General features: G+C 38.6%; 1 protein-coding gene across 1 annotated transcript in view; it reads right to left on the minus strand.

Annotated features, from left to right (window-relative positions):
* The window catches only part of LOC100116347 (phosphatidylinositol 5-phosphate 4-kinase type-2 alpha), a 246,197-nt gene that overhangs the window by 76,913 nt on the left and 142,824 nt on the right, over window positions 1-26,460 (minus strand). Inside the window, exon 5 of the mRNA XM_031932831.2 lies at window positions 17,981-18,280. Within this exon, the coding sequence (XP_031788691.1) occupies window positions 17,981-18,280 (300 nt within the window). The remainder of the gene's footprint in view (window positions 1-17,980; window positions 18,281-26,460) is intronic.

Genomic DNA, 26,460 nt, shown 5'->3' on the forward strand with positions numbered 1-26,460 from the left:
ACAAGACTCTTAGAATCGACCGTATAATAAAGTAGTAATGAAAAAGATCAAAGGAAGCTCCGTTCCCCCTCTAAGATGCTTGGAACTATTATACCGGGTGGTGACTACACTGTTCCCTAGGCAACAGAAAGAATTAAGTGTCATTGAAAGAGGTGACAACGAAGAGGCTACTTCACCGATCACGATTAAGGAACTGTTAGCCGCTTGCAGAAGAGTAGGAAGCAACAAGGGTCTAGAGCTGGATAGCATTCCTAATATTGCATTTGAGTATGCCATTCACGCCCACCTAGAGGTCTTCGTAGACTTGTATAATTCATGTATAGGAGAAAGAATATTACCCACAAACTGGAAGACACAGCAACTCACGCTCCTGCATAAGGGTAAAAAGCCAACCCAGGAATCCACATCATACAGACTGCTCTGCATGCTAGATACCTCAGGCATGATATTGAAACGCATAATGAGCACAAGAATAGACCATTTTATAGAAGGAAAATGTGAACTAGTGGAACACCAATATGGCTTTAAGAAGAATCGTTTAACCCTGGACGCAGTTAGCCTAGTGATTGACACTGCGCAAACAGCTATAGAGGGGAAAAGGTAGAATGGAGAAAAAAAGGAGTACTTCGACATAGTTACATTAGACGTCAAAAATGCATTCAATTCGGCCAAACGGAGGAAAATGTACGAGGCACTCCGGAATCAATATATGCCCTTTTATGCAGATAATCCTACTATTACTATAGAAGATACAGGAAGCGTCCCCTAAGGGTCAGTACTTGGCCCACCGACTTGGAACATCGTGTACGATGGCGTACTAAAACCGGAACTGCCCAAAGGAGAATAGTACCCCGGCACATGGAGAAAGTAAACAAAGCTGACCTTGACCCCCCACTCCGAACCAGTGAGAGGTCAAGGTCAAGGTCAAGATTGTTTACTTTCCAAGGTGCCATTTGTACTTTGGAGAGAAAGCCCCCTCACTCTCCCTCTTTCTATCCAAAGTGCCTCTGATTTTTCGAGACACTTTGGAGAGAACCCCTTACCTTTTCTTTCCCTATCCAAGGTGTCTTAGGTTTTTCAAGGCACTTTGGAGAGCGATGGAGTGACTTACTTGTTAAGGAGACCTAACCACCTTAAACCACTTTTTTGAAAACATATGAATGGGCGGTAAAATGTATGTAATATAAAGTTTTCGAGTGCGCTGATTACGAATCTGTCATCAGATTTGCAAAAAAAAATTGTTTAAACAACCTATATAAATAACGTATAGCAAAATTAATAATTTTTCAAGTCAAATACTTTAGCTATAAGACTGGTTGGTGTTGGCCTAGAAAGACTGAGAACTTTTTGTGGAGTAATGGACTTTCCTCTTCCAATTCAAAATGCAACTTTTACTAAAATACGTAATGTGCTTTTTGAAGTTACATCAAGAGTTGCGGATAAGTTTATGTCTGAAGCTGTAGACGAAGAACTTTGACTTACACGTACTAATTCACAAAATAAGATATGTGAACCTCAAAGTGTTAATCCAGAAGCTATTAGTCAACTGAGTATTGAAGATTTAGATGAAAATATGTTAGATTATGAATCAAATGTTACGAATACTCCAGATGAAATCGTAGCTTGTAAACGAGAAATAGGTATTCAAGGTGATGGTACGTGGTAGCGTCGAGGTCATAGATCCCACAATGGAATTTTTACAATCTTGGGTCAAGAAAGTGGAAAGATTATTCATTTAGAAGTTCTTTCTTCTTACTGTTTACAATGCAACCAGTATGAAAAAGTTCATGGATCAAAAGGTACTAAAGAATGGGAAATTTGGTACAGCGCACACTTACCATCATGTACAAAAAACCATTGGGGTTCTTCTGAGTCAATGGAGCCTTCAGCGAATGTGGATAGTTTTAGTCGATCAATAGAAAAATATAATGTAAAATATGTGTTGTACTTAGGAGATGGAGATTCGTCAACATTTTCAAACATTATAAATTCTAAACCTTATGGAACTCATGTGACAATAAGTAAGAAAGAGTGTTGTGGTCATGTTAAAAAACGCAACTTTGGTACGTATTTCTGAAACATGAAGGAAAACAAAAAACTTGGAGGAAAAGGAAAACTGACCGATAAAATTATAGATACACTACAAAATTACTATGGCAATGCTATTAGAACACACCCGGATTCAATAGAAGACATGACTAGAGCAATTTGGGCAATTTTTTATCACAAAGCCTCAACTGATCAAAATCCTCAGCACATGCACTGTCCTCCTGGACCCGACTCTTGGTGTAAATACCAAAAAGCAGTAGCTGAAGGTAAACAAGATGCGTATGTTCATCCACGAACACTATCAGAAGAATTTTTAAACGAGATCAAGGTTGTATTTGAAAAATTGTTGGAGCCAGAGCTTCTAAGAAAATGTTTGGGTGAAAAAACTCAGAATGCTAATGAGTCCTTTAATAATGTTTTGTGGAATATTGCTCCTAAAACGGACTTTGTGGGACTTGAGACTCTACAAATATCTGCCTTCTTAGCTTGTATAATGTTTTCAAGTGGCTGGAAAGAATTATTGTATCTTATGTCAGAGTTGCATATCAAGCCTGGCAAAAATGCATTATTCCCTGCAGTAACAAAAGATCAAGCATGTATCAAAGATGCTGAAAAACAAGCAGAGTGTAATACAAAAGAGGCAAGAAAATTGAGAAGACTGTTACGTATTTCAACTGTTGATGATGGTGCATATGTCAGTGGCGGACACTAAAATGTTATTTCTAATCAAATTGGTATGTATGAATGTATTTAAATTATATTCAAAATATTCTATTATTGTAGATGTAAAAATTATTATTTTTTTTTACAGTATAAACAGTATACACTATACACAGTAATATAACCTATAAAAAGTTTTACAGAACTGCAGTTACCTTATTAAATACAGGTATATTATAAGACATTTTTATATAAGTATTTATAATGACATGTAAAACATATTGTAATTTGTAAATACACGTACTTTTGTTTTACAGGTTATGATCTACTAAAGTTAAAGTATAGTGCTATAACTCCAAATAAATGTAAAAAAGTAGTAGAACAACATATTGTAATATAATATTTAATACAGAATTATGATGCAAATTTCAGAAAAATAATAAAAACACGTTTTTGTATTATTTTAAATATTATTCTAATAATGCTTGTTTCAATACCCTGTATTTTTCTTTGAGTACCGCAGGATTCAGACTAAACGGATCAATGAATTGTACCAAACCAAGGCTTGTTCTGTTCATTAGACATCTCTCTACGGAGTGAGTGTGGGATTTACAATTCATTGATCCGTTTAGTCTGAATCCTGCGGTACTCAAAAAAATAGCATGTTCTACACTGCAGCAGTTTTTAAGAGAATATATCTATTGAGACATATGTAAAAAATTATTTCTATAGTTTTTTATATTATAATATTAAATTAAATAATTACTTTACAATTTGGCATAAAAAATCATTCAGTTTTACAAAAAAACAAGACATTACTGTAATAATTATTTTAAGGTGGTTAGGTCCCCTTAAGGTGTTGACACTCCAACGATCCACGAACGACTGATGTATGTTGTGGGGGGTGTTTCCACTACCACCGCCACTGCCCTTCTCTACGCGTACTCAGCATATTACCCAGGACCCCCACTCCTTAGATTTGTACCCACACGTATTAGGCTAGTAGAGAGAGAGAGAGAGAGAGAAAGAGAGAGAGAGAGAGAGAGAGAGAGAGAGAGAGAGATGCATATGCTGATATTACTTCTCCCGAATTCATACACTTTGCGTAAAGAGTGCATGTGAGTATCGTGGCTGTGGGCGAAAAAAAACTCGAGATATTTTTTGGTCATTTGATTATTCTAGAGACCAAGTTTCCACACATTTCACACTTTTTAATAAATCTAAGATGCACTTAGTCGAAATATAAGATATTAAGGTGATAACTGACGACTTCTGTCTCAAGGTTTTGACAAAAAGTGTCAACTCAGGGCTTTTAAAACTAAAAAATGGTGGAAAAAGTGTGTGGCGGGGGGGGGGGGGGGCGAAAATCAGCGCAGCTTCTCCAGTCCTTGACCAGCTCTCTCAGAGTAATAATCAAGTGCGAAATTTTTGTCTTTTCAAAATGCCTGTCCTTAGTCTTGCCAAAATAAACGTGCGCGTGGCTTACCGGTACTGCGTTGCTTCGCCACCACCGCGCAACCCTGTGCTACCTTAGTGTCTCGAGGATGACGTGCTCGACGAAGAGGTTGCTGCTATAATTAATAGCAGCAGCCATATCAACGTGGCAGCGCTCGTCAATTTTGTTGCTGGTGCGTACGGGTCGCCAGAACCGCTGTATCCAGATCGGAAGATCAACGACGCCGACGACGAAGATATTGAGCAAATGTATCAAGTCCAGAAACAAAAAGAAAATACTGCGCGGGTAATGTCCAGACCGGAGGAGGCTCAGGATGAAGATGAAGCGGGAGAGAAGGAAGCAGCGCGAATCCAGCTTTTGCGCGATGCTGAAGATGACGATGAAGACCAAATGGAGGAGGAGGAGGAAGAAAATCAGAGTGGCCAAGAAGAGGAGCAGGAGACAAAGGACGAGCAAATGGCTGACGACTCTGATGTTGATAGCGACGTCGAGTCAAGGCACCGAGGAAACAGCAGTAGCAGCAACAGCAGCATCAGTAGTAGTGATAGCGAAGCAGACGAGCCATGTGATCTTGCAAGGGATCCGGAACGAGAAGCCCGCTTGCATCGGCTTCTCGGAGCCCGTAAACACCTGTGGCGAAAAAGGCAGCGTCTAATTTAGCTTAAACGTCGGCAAGACCTCAACAGAATGCAGCAGAAAATCAGGCGTGTGCGGGAGCGCCGAATAGCGTACATGGCAGAACTAACCCGTGCTGAGCGATGCAACTTGCCAGCACCTCGTGTAAAGCTTCCGCGCAAAAATAAAGATTTTTGCTTCAGCTCTGGACGGTTTTTTTTGGTGCAACGCGTGCGGTGGTGGTGGCGTTGTGATCTGTGTGGGCTCTGCCTATGTGCAGATTGCAACACAGATCCACTACATTGCCAACAGGATGACTTAGTTTAAGACAGTGAAAAAAAACAAAGATTCATTAGTGTATAAGTTTTAATGCATAAGTTTAATTGTAGATACTTCAAAACTTGCGTGTGCCTGTATAGAAAAATCACCGGATACGAACTACATCATGAAAAGGTAAAAAATTTCATTTATCAATTTGAATATATAACTGTGACGTCCTGCGACGTATTGCATTTAAGCAATATTAGCGGAATCGTTACGAAGCCGAAAACTGACGACTCAGATTAATAAGTAGATCAGCGAGGTTAATGAGTATCCCCTGTATACGCCGAGCGACCAGTTGTAATTATATACTCGATCTTAAGTCTATCTCTCGGGTCTTAACTCGATCTCTCGGGCTTAAGTCGCGATCCCGATACCTATAAAACTTTATCTTGAATAAATCGTGAAAGTCAATCAACTACAAGTGTTTTTCTATTGAATATATCCATCCTGTATAAGCCTGACTAGGCGGTCTGCTATCTATTGACCTTTTACAAATGAAGAGGAAGGACGTATTCGATGCGAAGAGACGGATTAGTAACAACAGGCAGAATGAAATCTGGGACTCCGCAAGGAAGCAGACAATGAAGGAGTGCCAAAAAAGATGGGATTCCAGTGATGAAGGTTAATGCACACATCGCCTCATACCAAGAATAGAGGACTGGATACTAAAAGGACATGGGGAAGTCGTGCCTACACAAATTTAAAATAGAGAAATGTCCAAACTGCCCTGTGTTTTTGGACGCCAACGAAGATGCACAGTATGTCTTCTGTGACTGTCCGCGATAGTAAATGGAGCGAAAACTTCAGACCAGAGTGACACCTGAGTCAATGATGACAGCTATGTTGACGTGGGAGAATAGTTGGTGCGCAGTAAACAACTACGTAAGGACTTTTTTCAAGAAGGTTAGAAATGACGAAGAGAAAAGAAGGGAAAGACAAAGCTAAACAGCCGAGTAAAAGTGTTGCTAGACGAAGGCCACTGATTCGTAAATACGTAACGCTCCTCGGACCAATGCAGAGGAACGTAGGTCTCAGAGTTGAGCTCTCACTTCCCTGCCTGATGCAGAGGAACGTAAGTGTCGAGGTTGCATCTGTCTAGAGGATGACTGCACGAAGCAGATGACCGTACGATGATGCAGGAAACAGACAGCTAGACGATGCAGAATAAAGAAGACGAGTTTGATCCTAAACCTCTAATCACCTTGGTGGATGAAGGATGTATGAAACTGACAAAATTTGATCTCACACATTTTTCGTTTACAAAACTATAAGGCACTTGCGTACCGCTGTCGTGCCTAAAAACGTATCTGCGAAAACTAAAATTTTTCTCCCAAATTAATAAAAAAAAAAAGGCTAGGTGGATTAAAATCTATTTAGTAGAAGCTGATATCTCTCATTTTACTCCAGTTATTGCGTCCCATTAAAAAAACGTTTTTTAGTTAAACAAATTTTTTTTCAGGAAATTGTGACGAGACGCGAGTCTCGCACATATAAATATACATGAGGACGGCCGTGATAAACGTAAACATGCGCAACGAGCGAATACACACGACGCGAAATGGGCGCGCGCGCGCAACATTCACAAGGCGAGTCCGCACGAAGCGAAGCGAGCGCGCGCGCAACAACCGCAAGGCGAGTCCGCACGAGCGCGAATCACGACAGCCGACGAACAGCTTAGCAACGACGTGCCAGGCGGCGCGAGCGGCGTACACGCTCAGACGTATCCGCACCGCGCGCCTTTATAAGGCGGACAGCGCAACACGGTAGACAGTTCTACTCGAGCTCCACTCCAGGTAGCATCGTGCGCACACGTTACTACAGGGAACAGCGAGAGATAGATCTACGCCGACGAAGTCGTCTCGTGAGCACACATGACGACTTGGTAAACGAACCGAAACCCGTATCTCCGAACCCCGAAACTCCGAATTGCCGTCGTGAGCACACGAGGGAACCCGGAACACCCGAGCGACATCGAGCCTCATCTACGTGAGCACACATGACGATACCCGGTGCCACCGTAAAAATCCTAACCAACAAAGCCAGCCTTACGCCGACATCTCACGACTCGCTTTACCTCTGTGCGCACACAGGATAAAGAGAGGAACGAGACGAGCGACGAAGATTTGTGGAGCCGTGCGCACACGACTTCATAAATCCGAGGGATAACCTCAAAATCCCGTTACACTATCCTGGCCGCTACTGTGTGCACACAAGGCGGTCGAGATTGTTGTTACGCAAGTCACCCGGATCGTTGTAGCCGTGCGCACACGACTCCACCGTACCGAATGAAATCCTAACCTTCAAACCCATTCCAGATCCGTCATACCGTCACCGTACCGAAACACCGTAGCCGTAACCACCGACGCATTGTTGTAGCGAAGTCGCGTAGATATTTTCGTAAATTGTTAACAGCGCTAGTTTAAACAATTCCATTTGTAAAAGCGAAATATTCTTAACCAAGCGCATAATTGATTTCTGTTTCAGACGGGATTTAACTGATTCCCAATTACTATTATCTACTTAAGGAAATATATTTTGTTAAGAATAAAAACATAAGAACAGACTCTTTTATTGCCCCTTTCCCCAATCCAGATTCTGAAACCGACTGACTGTCCAAATCCTGGGGAAAGTTGAACCGTTACATGGCGCTCGGACAGGGACCTAATTAAGAATATTTCACCTAAAAATTTTTTTTTCGATAAATTGTACACGAGAATTCTCATCGAAGTAAAGCCAGAAATTTTTTTTCACGATGAGGGTCAGCTGGATTTACCGCCTCAACAAGGAGCAACTTATCGCCGAGCTGCAGGGGAGAAACCTCAACCATGAGGGTACCGTGGTAGAGCTTCGCCAGCGACTAGTTCGATATGCCCGGAAGAACCCGCAAGATTTCATCGGGAAAACAGAAGATCCAAATGGGTATGACGAAGAAGCTGACCTAAAGCAAGACCTAGAGCTCGAACGCTATGAATTGATCCAACGAACACTTGAAGAATCCCGCAACGCCGGACGCTCATCCACCCCGACCGGAGATCCACCAAAAATATCACCTGGAGAAAATAAAGTTCTCGACCAAATACGCAAGTGGAACTGTCATTTTGAGGGAAGAGACGTCTACTCTTTCCTAGAATGTATCCGGGAACTACAGGCATCATACGGATTCACCAGTGAACAGCTGCTGCAAGGTGCACCGGAGCTGCTGCGTGGGGAAGCCCTGCAATGGCGACGCAACTACGCCAGCGACTGTTGAACCTGGGAGGAGCTCGAAAGCAGGCTGAGAAATTTTTATTTATCGAGCGGTTAGCGGCGGAATCTAACCAGACAGGTCGCCGAACGAATTCAGAAACCGAACGAAAATATAAGGGCTTACTGCAACGCATTGACCACCCTGATGAGAAGAAGGGGAGGATATACGGTGATAGAGCAACTCGATAATATATATTACAATATGAAACCCGAGTTACAATTACGGATGCTGTTGGCGGTGCAAACAACGCGGCCATTCCCGCGCCTACTGCAAGAACATAGCTCGGAAGTTCTGCTCCGTATGTGGAAAGAACGGCGTTCTCACAAGAGATTGCCACGGGTTCCCGGATCGTTTGGGAAACGCACCAAGGGGCGGCTCAGCAATAGAGGGAGACCGCCCCAAGACTGCCGATACCTCGTAAACGTACAAATCAATCATGAAACGGTGCGGGCATTAGTCGACCCAGGAACAGTGAGTTCGTTCGTGACGCCAGAAACCGCCATGATAGGACGAAACAATGGTTGGCAGCATGGGAAGCAAGAGACAATCGTCACGCTGGCCGACGGCTCAACCACCGAACTGACAGACTACGTGGAAGGTAAAGCGACGACCCTCGGCGCCACCTTCAGGAGCAAGTTTATTGTCATGGAAGGGCTACGTCATGCAGTGCTATTGGGGATGGATGCGTTACGCAAACATCCGTGTAATCATAGCCGGAAAGGAATTACAACCCAACCGGTCCAATGCCTCGGTACTCCCTATCAGCAGCGTCGGCATTCAGGAAATCTTGCAAGATACACAGGCACGGGTGGACGAACTCATCCAATATGAGAAAGAACTCTTCAGAAGTATCCAGGGCCCCACACCGCTCATCGAATACACCATAAAAGTAACCGAATCAAATCCAATCAAGCAACGCTACTGGCCATGCAACCCCGCCATGCAACAGATAATCGACGAGGCGGTCGAGGAGATGTTACAAGAAGACGTGATTGAGCTATCCGACAGCGCTTGGAGCTCTAATATAGTTCTTGCCAAGAAAAAGGATGGAAAGAGGCGCTTTCGCATCAACTTCCAGGGCATCAACAAAATCAGCATCAAAGATGCGTACCCGCTACCGCAAGTTCACGCGACGCTAAACAAACTCCGGGGGGCGAAGTACCTAACCAAGATCGACCTGAAAAATGGATACTGGCAAATCCCGCTGTCAGAAGAAAGCAAGAAGTACACCGCTTTCACTGTCCCCGGAAGAGGTCTAATGCAATTCAAGGTGCTTCCATTCGGTTTACACTCGGCAGCAGCAGCATTCATGCGGCTAATGAACGCAGTCATCACACCAGATTTAGAACCAAATGTGTTCCGTTACCTCGACGACATAGTCATTGTTACAGAGGACTTACAGCTGACTAGCGAAACTCTCCGCCGATTACGAGATGCCAAGCTGAAGCCGAATTGGGAGAAAAGTCACTTTCGGGGTTCGGAGATACGGGTTTCTATCTACCTAATCGCTTATTGTCGCTTTAATCTAACTTATAACTAAAATACAATATTTTAATTTGATTATATGAACTAAATTTCTACCTTCCTCTTCTTCGGAGCTACTTCCAAGTCCTTCGTCGGTGTTGCGCCATCGTAATCGTTGTGCCTGTTGCCTGTTGAATTTTCGCCTCTGGTTCTTTTTTTCTCGGTTGACCGGGCTCATAAGGATTCGTGCATGTACGGGTCCTAGGATATTCATGCCTATAATCCAATGTGGCTGTTGTTCCTCTACTTCTGCCCAAGGACTCGTTAGTAAGAGTCCCTTTATCCGTGTTTGTACTAGTAGAGTCTTTCGGATGCTGCTGCTGGAATGGCTGGCGAAACGGAGCTCGACTGTTGATTCTGCTATTAATGCTTCCGCCCCATGCTCTAAACAATACTCCGCGGCTTCTGAGCTTAGGGTGGAAATCCGGGCTCCGGTGTCAATGACGGCGATAAACTCTTGACCGTATACCGATAGCTCCACTGACATTGGTGTTGCTCTCACGAGGGCGCTTCTTACAGCTGGTTGTCCATCCTTCTCGGCGTTGGGCTGACGACTGATCGAGGTTTCTCGTTATTGGCGCTTTTATAGCTCCTGCTCCGCGTCGGTGAAGGGCTTGAGGTCTTTCACGTGTATATGCCGCACGTAGCGCCCTCTGTCGTCCTGTAGATCAAATATAACCGGCAACACCTGCCTCTTGTCCGTAAGTGGCTTTGAGTATTTTGGGGCTAGCTTGGCATTTCGTGCGTCGGCCTTGCTCGACAAAGTTGCCAACTTTCTGACTACCTTGTCACCGATATTCGGCTTCCATTCCCGTCGCCGAAGGTTATAATGCTTCTGTTGCTTTTCGAATTGACGGGCCATTTGCACCTTTGCTAATTCAATGGCATCCTTTATGTGCTGAATTCTACTGGATAACGGTGTAGTATGCTGCGATCCCACTTTCTGGTGAAAACTACCTGGCGTTCTAAACTCTCTTCCCGTGTTTAAGTATGCCGGAGTGTAGCCGGTGGCTGTACTGCTTGCGGTATTGTAGGCAAATTCTAGTTCGTAAATTTTCATCCCATTTCTTCTGGTGTTTGCCTGCATATTTGGCGATCATTGTTTTAACCACCCTGTTGGTCCGTTCTACCGGGTTGCATTGCGGACTGTACGGTGGGGTTTTCCGGTGATTTACCCCATTTTCTTTCAGAAATTGTTCAAATTCCCTGCTGACAAATTGCCGACCATTGTCGCTGACTAGCGTGTTGGGGAAACCATGGCGCAGGAAAATTTTGTCCTTCACGTGACGGATTATGGCCTTGCTGTCTGTTTTCTTAAATGCTGCTAGCTCCACCCACTTGGTAAATCTGTCCTGCATTACCAGTAGCCATATGTTTCCCTTGTTGGATCGTGGCTGAGGTCCGACAAGATCGATCGAGACCATCTCCCAAGGGTGCTCGATGTTGGTTGCGTGCATGGTGCCCGCTTTTGTCTGATGCTGAGCTTTGTAAGCTTGGCAATTTATGCAGCTACGTACATACTTAGCTCCTTCTTGTAGCATACCTGGCCAGTAGTATCTCCGGGCCAGCCGCTGTAGTGTTATGGCCACTCCCAGATGCCCTGCGGTTAGATCGTCATGGTATTCTTTTAACACTTCGAATCTCTTTTCGGTGGGTATGCAGATTTTCCAGTCTTCGGTCGTGTCAGTGTCGTTAAAATCCAACGTATGTAGGATATGGCGGTGCAGTGCTCCATTTTTGATGCAGTATTCTGGATAACTTTTTGGATCCTGTCGGACGGCAGTCATATACAGGACCTGGGATGGATAATTACAATAATTACATAGTCAAACAACTAAATGTTTTGTAACGGTGTTTTCGGGAAATAATTTGTACAAAAGTAAAGCGACGAGGAGGTTTCGACCCCACGTCCCCGAGATCTCAAAGCGCGTGCTCTAACCACTGAGCCAACGACGCACTACACTGCACTCGCGCCGACTAGCTCTTACGAGCGCTATACCCGCCCGTTATAGTCCCCCTCAAAAAGTGAATTGGTCAGGCCAACTTCACCTTCTTCATACTGATTCCCCAGCCATCCACCCTTGCCAGGGAGTCCTCGACAGCTGAACGCCTGACTGGTGTCGCATCAACCCAATATTCGCCGACTTTTCACATATCGCCGAGAAATTAACATGTCTCTATACGAACTCTAAAAATTACTATTACAAAGCTTTTTACAGAAAGAAGCAAAAAAAAATGTGCTTGTGCGATTTTAACAATTTTGCTAGGGATGCGTACGAAATTCAAACGACTTGGAAAATTATGTTATATTAACAAAACAATATTTTGCTATACACGACAAAAAAGCTTAAATCCAAGGTTTGTCGGATAACAATTCAACTGAATTGATCTACCAATTGACAAAAAATGCTAAAAACATTCTTAAATCTGAATTCAAAAGATGTTGCGCTGTATGTATATCTAAATGAGCTTAATATTGCGACGCTGTGCCTTCCAGCACAGGTGCGCAACACCTAGCGCCTCTTATGCGCGAGGATTTTTCTTAAATCGTAGGAATTAGCGCAATCGCCGACGTTCGGAAGAACGGAATCACATCAAATAATTACGGTTTATTGCACGTGAATTTTTCCCAGCCCTTCCTTACAACAAGGAAAGGTACCCAACCCGAACTCACCGATTTTGATGATTTTCATATATGTTGTAGAACATAAAAAAATAAGAGACACGTATTTTTTTTTATCGGCTAATTTTCACTTTTAAGGGGTAAAAACCTCCCCTAAAGTTAACCCCCAAAAAGCGTTTTTTTTAAATATCTCGGCTTAAAATTAATATTTTTCAATGAAACAAATTGGAGGTTATTTCCTACAAAAAGAGCAAGTATTTCATGGTGATTTGAAGAGTAAGGGTAGCATCCCCTATTTTTTAGGGGTTGAAAACATATATTTTTTGGCATAATTTTATAATAAAAATGTTTAAACCGACTAAAAAAAATTGGAAAAAATGGTTAAACATCCTTAATAACAAAATTTAGTTGACGTCTTTCGGTGTTTTCATAAATATTACCCCTAAGGGGGTAAACCACCCCTAACACAAAATAACTGTAAATATGTAATTCAATACATAATATTTCGTAGAAAGTTTGTATATAGAGGTTTTCGAGGTCGCTGATTACAAATCTGTTATCAGATTTTGAAAATTCAAAATGGCGGATCCAATATGGCGGACGGAAATATCGAAAAAAAATTTTATATAATAAAAAAGTTTTAAACGACTAAAAAATTTGGAAAAAATTTGTAAACATCTATAATAAACAAATTAAGTTTTTCGGTTTTTTCATAGATACTTCCCCTTAGGGGGGTAAACCACCCCTAACACAAAATAACTATAAGTATACTTCAATCCATAATATTTTGTAGGTTTGTATATAGAGGTTTTCGAGGTCGCTGATTACAAATCTGTTATCAGATTTTGAAAATTCAAAATGGCGGATCCAATATGGTGGACGGAAATATCGAAAAAAAATTTTAACTTTCAAAAAAACTTGTTTACAAATGTGTGATCTTTGTAGCCTGTACATGTGAACTAAAGAGCCTTAAACCCTAAACCCCTAAAGAACAAATAGGCTAAATGGTTGTGCATTTTAACCAAACGACTCCAAACCCCTAACCTCCAGACAAGCCGAAGGCCTATGCTTTACCGTAGACACGAGTATAGACATATTACCGATATTTTATTCTATCATTTTGTATGTAACAAATAACGTCTCGTTTTATGTTTCAATCAAAGATTATTTATTTTTCTGCTTTTATAAATTAGCATAATTTCAAAAGTAATTTCATAAATTATAAAGTATTTCATAAATTGCATAATTATATAATTTTATAAATTCAAAAAGTCCACACTTTTTTGCAAATGAAAAAACATAGGTTAATAAAATTAGTTTATCAAACTCTTTTGCGTTTTGTAATAAAATTTAATGTTGTCAAACTTGGGAGTTTTTCATTGTTACAATTATTTCGTAAACCAAACGTTTTTTAGATTAATTCTCGAAGTAATGATTATTGTATCTATAGTAAAATATTTACAGTCTGGAATTCCATAATAATACTATTTGATACGATTTAATGAATTTATCAAAAAATCTAAATTTAATAATAAATATTATTCTAATTATTATTATTATTTTTCATTATCATTGCTATTATCAGTATTACTGTTATTATTGCTATTGCAATTATGCTTATTCTTCTTATTATTATGAAGTTAGAGTTTTCCGAAATTATTATGAAGTTAGAGTTTTCCGAACATCACAAAGTGGAACGAGAATTCTTCTCCAATGCATAAATTAATGATTTGATTCAATTTACATTCACTCGTTTTATTCTGGTAGAAATGTAGCAGTCGTGCCTTACATGCAAAAACACAGCTTGTATACATTTTACCGCTTGTTTTCATTTTAGATTGAAAAATGAAAATTAATCCGTTAAACGTTCTAAACTTATTATTAGCATACTTTCAAGCGTTAAACATACCAGATAGTGTCACGAATTATCACGAAACAGAGTTGGCCGAAAAAATAAAAGAAATTTTAATAGATGCAACACATGATTTCAACGATGATAGAAATGATTACTGATGACTCTTTGGATTTTCAAGAAGAGTATAAAGACCATAATGTGGAAATAATTGAAGATGAAGTGCAACATCATTTTCCTGATCCGGATATAGCACCAACAAATCAATGTACAGCAGATAATGAAGAACTAGATTTTGAATACAAAAAAAGAGCTGTAGAATTTTGGAGAAGTAGCAAAACGAAGCAAAATTTAAGTCTCAAAACAGTACAAAACAGATTCAAAAAAGTATCATCTATTAGTCAGCTACGTCGTTGGGCTCATTCAATTAATAAAGGTGGCACGTATAGAGAAAAAGTAGCACAAATTTGTCAGTATACCCTGGATAATTTTCAAGCAGCTCTCGACAGTGGTTCAATTATCCATGATGAAGATATAATTCGATGGGCCTTACAAGCTAAAAAAGAAATTGGTTTTGATGATATTATATTCAAAGCTTCTAAACATTGGTTACTCAAATTTAAGCAAGAACACCGAATAGTTTCTAGGAAAATAAATAAGTTCATAACAAGAAAAACACTAGAAAGTAGTGCAGAACTTACGGCTAAAGCTGAAGCATTTATCGATGACGTTAAATCGTGTATACCAAGGATTGGACTCGAAAATTTGTATAATACAGATCAGAGCGGATTTCAGCTAGAAATGCATTCTGGAAGAACATTAGCAGTAGAAGGAGAAAAGCAAGTGCAATGTCTGGTACAGTCAATTTCAGCAACAACGCATAGTTATACTATACAGCCACTAATATCAGCTACTGGACAATTGTTGTCACCGCTATTTCTTGTTTTAAAGGAACCAAGTGGCAAGTTTGGCCCTATTGTAGAACAAAACATATTTAGACCAGAAAACGTGTACGTGGAAGCATCCAAATCTGGAAAATTAACAACAAGTAAGGGAACTAATAACAATTTTTACATTGTAATATCGTTGATCAGTTAATTAGTAAGTCGTTTAATTGCAGATCACTTCAAAATCTGGTTGGAAAAAATATTTTATCCCTATGTAGGCCATCACTCAATACTATTACTTGATTCTTGGAGTGGTCATTGTGACAAAGTTATAGAAGAAACAATGCCACAAAATAAAATTATTAACACAAAAAAATTCCAACTGGAACCACAGGAAAAATACAACCACTTGATGTCTATGGATTCCGTATTTGGAAAAACTTTGTCCGAACATTTTCTGATAATGTAATGTTAATGGATCATGATATGAATTTACATGTGAGAAATAATATAATTAAACTTCAATCATTGGTTCACAACCAACTGTCTTCACCGAGATATATAGATTTGTTTAAATATTCCTGGTATAAAAGCGGTTACGTCAATGAAAAACCAGATAAATTTGATAATCCTATAGATTTCAGTTTTGGAAAGTCTTGTGCAACACATTGTGAAATAGAAGGGTGCACAAACATTGCAATTGTACGATGTGGTTGGTGCAAAAAAGCATTGTGCTTTAAACACTTTTATGAAGACTACCATTATTGTAAAAACATCGTAATAATATATTTTATGCTCAATACAAAAAATGCACTATGGCAAAAGATAAAAGATTGTAGATTATTATTATACTCTAATATTATAAACAAAAATACATTATAAGTTGAATTTACAATAAAGGAATTTCAATAACATTCTGATAACAATTTCTACGGAAATTATAAAACTGCTTCACACACAGAATTTTCTTGTTTACAAATTTAGGAATTTGAGGTGGTTTGGTTAAAAAGCACAACCATTTAGCCTATTTGTTCTTTAGGGGTTTAGGGTTTAAGGCTCTTTAGTTCACATGTACAGGCTACAAAGATAACACATTTATAACAAGTTTTTATGAAAGTTAAAATTTTTTTTCGACATTTTCGTCCACCACATTGGTTCCGCCATTTTGAATTTTCAAAATCTGATATCAGATTTGCAAAGAGCGATCTCGAAAACCCTTATATACAAACCTTCTACAAAATATTATGGATTGAAGTATACTTATAGTTATTTTGTGTTAGGGGTGGTTTACCCCCTAAAGGGTAGTATCTATGAAAAAATCGAAAAACTTAATTTGTTTATTATAGATGTTTACAAATTTTTTCCAATTTTTTTAGTCGTTTAAAACTTTTTTATTATATAAAATTTTTTTTCGATATTTCCGTCCTCTTGGTTCCGCCATTTTGAATTTTCAAAATCTGATAACAGATTTGTAATCAGCGACCTCGAAAACCTCTATATACAAACTTTCTACGAAATATTATGTATTGAATTACATATTTACAGTTATTTTGTGTTAGGGGTGGTTTACCCCCTTAGGGGTAATATTTATGAAAACACCGAAAGATGTCAACTAAATTTTGTTATTAAGGATGTTTAAACATTTTTTCCAATTTTTTTTTAAAATATAAAAAATATAAAAAATAAAAAATAGGGGATGCTACTCTTACTCTTCAAATCACCATGAAATACTTGCTCTTTTTGTAAGAAATAACCTCCAATTTGTTTCATTGAAAAATATTAATTTTAAGCCGAGATATTTAAAAAAAACGCTTTTTGGGGGTTAACTTTAGGGGAGGTTTTTACCCCTTAAAAGTGAAAATTAGCCGATAAAAAAAATACGTGTCTCTTATTTTTTTATGTTCTACAACATATATGAAAATCATCAAAATCGGTGAGTTCGGGTTGGGTACCTTTCCTTTCAGTAGCAGTGATGCCTCGTGCACGCATCACTCTCCCTCTCTCTCTCTCTCTCTCTCTATATATATATATATATCCCTCCCTCCCTCTCTCTCTCTCTCTCTCTCTCTCTCTCTCTCTCTCTCTCTATATATATATATATATATATATATCCCTCCCTCCCTCTCTCTCTCTCTCGCTCTCTCTCTCTCTCTCTCTCTCTCTCTCTCTCTCTCTCTCTCTCTCTCTTACTCGGATACACTAACTCGCGCGCGCTTTTCTCTGACTGACGCTTTGTTCTAACGAGATTCACACGAAAACTGTCGATCCGCACCGCGGCTCGCGCGCTCGACGTCCTTCTCCCGAACGTCAGGGCCCGGCCGACGATGAATTCTGATTGGTCGAGCAAGACCCGATCGGCGACTTCCACGAATTTCCGGGACACAGCTGGCGTCCGAGAAAACGCGGGCCTCGCCAGAACCGATCGTCTCTTGTTCGCTTCTTTGCGCCAAGGAAACTTTGCGGCGCAAATGGCAGCATGCGCTTTGCACAGCTGCAACGTGCAACGTCGCAATATGGAGTTTCATATAAGGTGCTGCCACATTTTGTAACGACACAAAGAGTACAATACGATTTTCTTGAAATGAATTTCCATTACGCACAAAGAAGAATCCAAGATTCATCAGTCGCATTTCAAAAAACAACGTTTGCGTAGATATTAAAGCGCGTGTTTTATTGATTTAAAAAACGATGTATATTAAATCATTTAAAAAATTAAGAAATATATATGTATGTATGTACTTACATCGACATCAGCAGTTAAAGTCTCTATGAGCTTAGATTTAGCCTCATCACCAATATATATCTTCATTTTGTCTTTAACAAAATCATTATCTTTATAAGTTGGTAAATCTTTTTCTTTTTCCTTATCTGAAGCTTCTCGATCAACTGTTGATCCTTTTAGATCAAATTTCTTGTGAGTATTCAAGTGATTAGAAAAAACATTTCTAATAGCTACAACGTAGTGTTCAACTCCATCAACGGTTAAACGATACATCCCCAAATATTGTGGCAATAAAGTTTTTCCATGTCTTTCAACAATATACTAAACAAGAAAAAAATAAATCATTGATAAATTGATTCGATTATATTTTTGATTCTATAAGTAGTTTTTGGTGAAATCGGATAGCAACTGCACAGAAAAAAAATGGTCGTAGGAAAATACCAGCCTGTGGATCTCCTTGCTGCACGTCGTGTAGTAGTGGGAGCCTCGCACGCCTGGTCATGTGACACGACCACGCGTGGTCATGTAGGATGCTTCCCGCGCTCGCTCTTGTGCGCATTTAATAGGTAGCATCCACGCGTGGTCATGCCACATGATCAGGCGTGCGAGGCTCCCACTACTACACGACGCGCAGCAAGGAGCTCCACAGGCTGGTATTTCCCTACAACCATATTGTTTTCTGTGTGTAAATGCCTTAACACACTCCGATGGCAAGTATAAGTTATACTTTGTGTTGTCGGGAGCACCGCAAACGTATTATACTTTGAATTTGCTAGATAAGGTATAAATTTTTTGATTCGTTATTAATGTGTGAGTATTCTATATTAAAATTTTCAATTAGATCTTCCATATTGTTAGAATATTTTCCCTGGTAGAAACGTTAAGCAGTTTATTAGCAGTCACTGCCCGGTTCTGATTGAACTGGCCAATGCGTTCAACAGTGATTTGCCAGCATCTATGCCTATATCGTCAGATTTTTGACACAGTTACTGCCCAAGGACTGGGGAATCAGACTTGAAAATAGAACTAATGACGATTGTGCGTTTTTACTATTTTTAGGATTCGAAATTAATAAAAAAATACTAAGAATCAAAATTAATAATTGAAAATATGTTTTTCAACAATGCTTCAATGTAAACTTTTAGTATAGAAGGTATCTTTTAAAAGTGGTAACCTACCCCTACACATGCATACACTCATATATGATAGTATGTATGTACAAGCATGCTGTAGGTTCTTTCTTTGTGTTGTTCAAGTGCAATGACTGTGCAAGTTACTGTCAATGTCCAAATCTGTCATTAACATGATAAATCTATGATATTAAAGTTAGATGTCTGTTCTTTTACGTAAAGGCTTGTTAAATTATTTAAAATTAGACTGCTATATTAGTTTTTACTTAAACGTCTCGGTTCGGCTTTTGATCTTGAACCCCATGGCTTTGGCGGCAAAATGTACAGGTGGGTCTATACGTAAAAGACGAATTCATATCATCTAGAATAAATTCAACTAAATATATTGTTTCAACATATCAATAAAAAATAATTAAACAAAATTTTAGTCTTTCATAATTTAACAAGTATCTATGCAAAAGAACAGACATTAAACTTCTATATCATGGATTTATCATTATGGTGACAGATTTGGACATTGACAGTAACTGGCTCGCATACTGATGAGATGAAAATATCTGTGCAATTCACATTGCAGACCTCATCATTGGTGACATTGGACACATAGATGACACTTTTTTATAATAACATTTAATCCGTCCAACGCTGATTCAAGCATTCGTTAAATACTGGATACAAAGATAGTAAACAACACAGTGTTCTCACATTGATAGAGTAAAATTTGGGTAGCCGCTGCAACTGTGACATCAACGACTATTCTTAAAGAGTAAGATCTCGACTGTTTTCTGCTTGTATAACCTTATACGCACCTTTCCCTGAAATAAGTCGAATAGAACTATAAGATTTATTCCTTCTTCTCCCGCACCCAGAAACGAGTTCCAGAAATAAGAGTATGGCAACGATCTCACCGAGTCAAGGATAAGGAAAACGACAAGGATATCAAAAACGATGAATGAAAACTTATGTGAATTGTCACAGTCACGACGTTGAAATTTCGTATAAAGATTAAGAGTAGACACAGCAGCGCGCTGGATCAAGGACTGATCTAGGACTTACGAAATTCTCAAAAAAATTATCGAATGTTTGCAGCTTTTAAAAGCTTCTCCGCATTTTCTTTAATATACTTTAATAAATGTAGTAAAATCAGTTTTGAAAATGTCAATTAATTTAATGCACACTTGCCGTTCTGTCGTCTTATAGTTTATCGGTAAAATACTTGAATTATTAGTTTTCAATTTTGAGGTGTCGAGTTGTTAAATGATACGAATTAAAGTTACGACATTTTTTATTATAATCTGAGTTAAAATATAAGTATATTGCAAAAAATAAAATTTTCATTTTAAAGAATCGTGTATATAGGAAAGTTTTTGCGAAATGAATGAAAGAACTAGAGTGGAGAATTGGAGGATGGAGAAAAAGAAAGGAAAAGTAACAACGTAGTGATGACAGGTCTAAGAATAGAAGAATTGTACAAACCAAAACTGGAGAGATGAATAGAGGGACAAATAGGAGTGAGAATAGAAATAAGAAGAGTGTGGCAAATCAGAGGGAGAAACACTAGCAGAATAGGAGTAGAGTGCAGAAATAGAGATGAGAAAGAAAAATTGATGGAGGCGAAGAATAGGCTGAAAGGGACAGAGGTGTTCATCGATCACGATCCAACCTGGAAAGAGAGAAGGGCCATAGTGAAGTTGATCAAAAAGGCTAAGGAATGAAGAAAAAAGGGCACGTCATGAAAGTAAGGAGAGATAGGCTGATAGTCGGCAACGTAAAATACAGATGAACGAGAGAGAGGAAAAACTTTTTCGGAGAGACGCAAATTGAGAGAAAACAAGAAGAAAAAATGACAGAGAGGGGATCCAAGAAAACAAAGGATAGCATGAAGGTTTTAAGCTGGAATGTGCCAGGATTAAAAGGGATAGGAGAAGAAGGATAGAACTAAATAAATGGATTTGGCGTTATCTGCCTCAAAGAGATATGGACGAAGAAAGGTTAAGAGATCAAAACAAAGAAAAGGCTGCAAGACATAGAGAGAGAGAGAGAGAGAGAGAGAGAGAGAGAGAGAGAGAGAGAGAGAGAGAGACGCGAAAGAAGCTGGTAGGAGTCTGAGAAGTCGGGGCCGCGTTGCGGCTGGCGCGCACGAACGGGAGAAGGAGAGCGGGCAAGCAGACGGCGCGTGGCAGCGTGGCCGGCCCGAGCACGGCAGCACGGCGCTGCCTCACTGACTTCGGCGGGATGCATTGAGCCGAGCAAACGAGAGAGAGAGAGAGAGAGAGAGAGAGAGAGAGAGAGAGAGAGAGAGAACAAGTGCGCGTGTGTGAGAGCGAGTAGTGGAGAGTCGTGAAAAGCATTGTCGCGCCGTGAGCGAGTTGTTGTAAAATTAGAGACAGAGAATAAAGAGAGAGAATAATCTAACTTTGAGTGTATTTTTTTCCAATCATTCTCGAGTATCCCGACTCGCGAAGATCTAGCAAGACCTCTTCCGAGATCGCAAGGAGATTCGGAAACGTTTTTAATAAATAATAGTGTTGTGGATTCGGGGCTGTTGCGATAATTAAAAAATCGTTTTGCGGGTTTTGCCACGTCACAAAAGAGAAACGGAGGAACAAAAAAGACAAGGAACGAAAAAGCAACATACGTAAAAATCTGGAGGTTGTCAAGATAACAGAAAAGAAAATAGAACCAGAAAAAAGTAAGGGAGGGAGCTGAGAGATATGAATACGCTGCTATCAGATATGTACTCGGCTTCAGAATAAGTACACCAACCAATGTTCTCCTAGCCGAGTCGAAACTTGACCCAATTGAAGAACGCACCTCATACCTCTGCCTTAATTACATACACAAAATCATATCTAACAAAAACCTGCTAATACACGAAACACTCGTTCACTTTAACACCAATCTAAACAAAGAAAATAAAAATAAAAAATACAGTAACAGACTACTACTCCAATGCATCAAAACTGCATTCCCCAAGGCCAAAGAAATCATATCTAGATTACACTATAACAATTACGCTTACAAATACGACGTTTTAACCTACACTGTCATTACTAACACCGAGTTAGGAATAATCCTTAAAAAATCCACTGATCCCAATAAAATAGTCGATGATGATAGAAAAGGCAAAAGCGTATGCCATTTACACTGATGCCAGCAAGATAGAGAACGGTAAATCGGTTGGAACCGCTTGTGTCATTTATGAACCGCCAACACACTCCGTTAAAAGCATAAATCAAAATGCCTCGATATTCACCGCAGAATGTATCGCTCTAAACCAAGCAGTAGACTATGCATCAACAAGACCCAACGAAAATGCCATTATCTTCACGGATTCCTTAAGCGCTATAATGTCTCTCAGAAACCTTACGATTAATGTAAAAAGCAACCCCTATATTCTTGAACTTAAGAAAAAAAATCTTGAATTCTCAGAAAAAACTACAAACGGAAGTATCATTCAATTCTTTTGGGTACCAGCACATATAGGAATCCGTGGAAATGAAAAGGCAGACTTACTGGATAAATCTGCAACCCAGGAAACGATTACAAGCTCCTTAAAAATACCCTTTACTGACCTCAAAGACAAACCAAATCCACTACTAATAATAATACCTCCAAACTCCTCATAGAACAAAGCGCCTACAAAGGAAGCGATTACTTCCGCCACTTTTACAATAGCTCATCCAAACCCTGGTTCAACAATCTAAAACTTCCTCGCGAAATCCTCACCACTATCAACCGCTGCCGATCTGGACATTATAGCTTAGCATCTTCTCTCTCTAAAATTGGTCTTGTTGATTCTACCGAGTGCGAATGCGGATATAAAGAACAAGACATTAACCATGTACTCTGGCAATGCCCACTCTACGACACACACCGTCTCAAATTTATTTCACAATTAAATAAAATTAAAATATTTCTGCCGAATTCCTACACCTCACTACTACACAAACCGACTCTCAGACTATGTCAAGTCATACACTCATATCTGAAAAACTGCGAATTACAGCTATAAATCATATTATGTAAATCATCGTTCTTACTAAACCAATGTACTAGCAAATGTAAATCCTCGATTGTACTAAACTAATGTAATAGCAAATGACCTCCCTTGAGAGGCTAAAATGCTTAATAAAATTAAAAAAAAAAAGATATGAAGGAGATTTGAAAATTTCAAAAGATCTCAAAGAGGAGAGAAGAGAGAGGGAGAAGATAAGCAGAATAATAGGTGAGATAAGGAAAATGCCAAAAAAGTGGAGACAAAGCAAAGGACAGAAAGGGAAAGAAAAGGGAAGGAGAAGGAGAAAAAGTGAAAAGTCAGGTTAAGTTAGTGAGCAAGAGGAAGAGGATGGAGGAAGGAAAAGGCAAGATGTGGGAGAGAGAAATCATTGTACACAGAGGAGATGGATGGAACAAGGAGGAGGATCTGCACGTGTGTTTGGAAAACTTTTTAGATGGAATGGAGTGGGAGATTGAGGACACATACAACAAGGATACGAAGAAATACATTTTCGCCAAAAAGGGGAAATTAAGGAGATTTGGAGGGAGAGAGGAAGCGAGAAAAAAGCATTAATAATTACTTTAATTTTTTTTTTATTTTTTGTCCTATGTTGTTTATGTTAATGAACCAAGGCTCATTTCGTTCGTTGAGAAATTTCAGGGGGAATATAAGATTATTTAGTAACGAACTTAATTTGAATTATGTAAATCAACATCAGTCAATAATGCAAGCAGTCATCCGTTATCTCTAGTTGAAAATGTTAAATAAATAAAAATTATTATTATTTTAGTTTTTTTTGTACAAAAAAAAATCAAATGAAATATTTTACGTTATTATTCTTAAAATTGATCGTAAATATTATCTAAATATTTTTCATCAAAATTCAATCACAATATTTTTTTTCATAACAAATTATTATTTTTAAAGACATTTGAAAATTTTTTAATTATAGAAAATTAGAATCACTAAAAATATTTCTTTATAAATTATTTTTTTGACAACTTTCAATATACACAATATACAAACAGAAACCAATACAAAACAAATACACAACTAATTATTAGATAATATTATGAGTTTATTTCGTATTATTATAGGACATGACAGAATAATACTTAGTTGACTTGTAAAAATTTAATGATTATTTGTACACTTTTACATGAAAGAAGTTTGAATTAAATTTAAGCTTAAAAACTTCTTTCTAGTAAAAGTGTTTCTGTAGGACGGAGGATGGTATGAGGTGGAGTCTTAAGGGAGAAAGATTGGAATCTAAGACTCCCGTGGTTATATGGCTGTAGGCGATGATTCCACTGTTTTTTTTTAGATTATTGTATAAAAATTTTAATTGATAAAAATGGATCGGAATTAATCGTTTCATTTCTAACAATAACCATAATTTTATATAATTTAATCATGTCATTTAATCATGTAAAATTATTGTTATACAATAAAATAAAAAAAATCAACGCACCTAAAGTACATTGTATTATGACTCTAATACAATAGGCTCGACAGTACCTCTTGGGTGGAGTGGAAAACTCTCATTCTAAACTTTAAACCGATGTATCGATTAGAAATTTAGTGAGGTTTTGATGTAAAGATTAGACAGAACGATCGGACGCTTTAATAATTTTATTTTAATTCCATCCAATCGTAAAATGTTATAAATTTGTACCTAATTGTTACATTCTTCTGTCTTACAATAATCCTCAAAATGTTTTACTTCTCGAAGTGTGAAATTACTCCAAAGAGAAGAAGTGGAGGGAAAATGGAGGGGAAGTGGAGGGGAAGTGCAGGGGAAATGTTGGGAAAGTGGAGGGAAATGGAGGGAAATGGAGGGAAGTGGAGGGGTTAGTGGAGGGACAACGGAGGGGGGGGGGTGGAGGAGATTTTCAATTAAAATCACGCTTACAACTATATAATATAGGAAGATATATATATATATATATATATATATATATATATATATATATATATATATAATTTGCAAACAAAACGGTAGTTAGATAGAAAAATCAATCATTAAAACAGAAATGTAAAATCGCGAGTTCAAAGAAAGATTGGGTGAGTGACCTGCTTGCGCTCACCTGAAGTTGCAGTATCAGCAAGGTGATTGAAAGAAGAGCTTCAAATTGGTTGCGCTTGTGTCACTAGCTCAATCGAGAATATTCAAAACATATGTAAAGAAATTAATTACGCGCATACCTAGAAAGTAGATCGTGTGTTAAAATATAAGTAGGACAGTAAAATTTCGTTTGAATTGTTTGTAAGCGATTTGAAATTCTAAAATTTGGACTAAATAAGATTTTATAATAAATAAAAAGGTAACAAAAATGAGACTATCAAATAAGTGATAATAAGAAAGAAGTAAATAAAAACGACACTCAGAGGCCAAGATTAACTAGAAACGCTGTTCGTGAAAATCCAGCAATAACAAAGGACATAGTAATCCCTAATATCCAAAACCCATTCATAAAAAGTAAGAAAATAATTCGATCGCCGCCGACAAACAGCGGATGGATAAAAGATAGTCAGCAAGTACTATTATCTAATATAAATAATAAAAAGCTAGAAGATAGCCAACAAATAGTAACACCCGATACAGATCAGCAAACTAAACAGAATCTAGAAATTCAAGAAATTTTGAAAGAAAATAAGGACTTGTAGCAGGAATATTGCACCAGGGCGAACTACGGGAGCAATCAAAAAGCCAATCAAGCAGCTTAATAAAAACCACCTAAGCCTAAGTATACCGCTAACACCTGCAAATCAAAAAGAATTCGAGACAGTAGAAAAGCCAAATCATTCAACATTTTCACCTATAACACCAGCCACAGTGATTCCAATAGGCCTAGACAGAACAGTTAATAATACCAAATTTCTACAAGGAGTTGAGGAGACATCTTCTTGACGGCAATCGTGCCAATGATGTCAACATGGCGGAGAATCCGCTACGCTTATCGGTAAAATATGTAGCTAATTTGGTGCCAGAATTTGATGGAAAAAATATTTCGGTAAATGAATAGAATGAAACATGCCAAGAATATGTTATCAGCAGTAGATCAAGCTAATTTAATTCCAATTTTGAAAATTAAATTAAAAGGGGAAACTTACAAGGCAATGCTCAATGCAACAATCAATACTATTGAAGATTTCATAAAAGCAATACGACAGATATACCCATCTACTGAGAATATGCACTCTCTGTATGGGCAAATTGAAGAAATTTTGCAAACCCGGACCAATCGGTTCTTAGTTTTGCCAATAGATTGCAAGAGTTAGTGCTGAAGATTAAGGACAGCAAAGAAGTACAAGGTCTCACAGCAACAGAAAAGGCCGCGTTTGAAACTAAAATAAATAATGATGCTTTT

Source organism: Nasonia vitripennis (genome assembly GCF_009193385.2).
Source record: "Nasonia vitripennis strain AsymCx chromosome 5 unlocalized genomic scaffold, Nvit_psr_1.1 chr5_random0002, whole genome shotgun sequence".
Taxonomy (NCBI): Eukaryota; Metazoa; Arthropoda; class Insecta; order Hymenoptera; family Pteromalidae; genus Nasonia; species Nasonia vitripennis.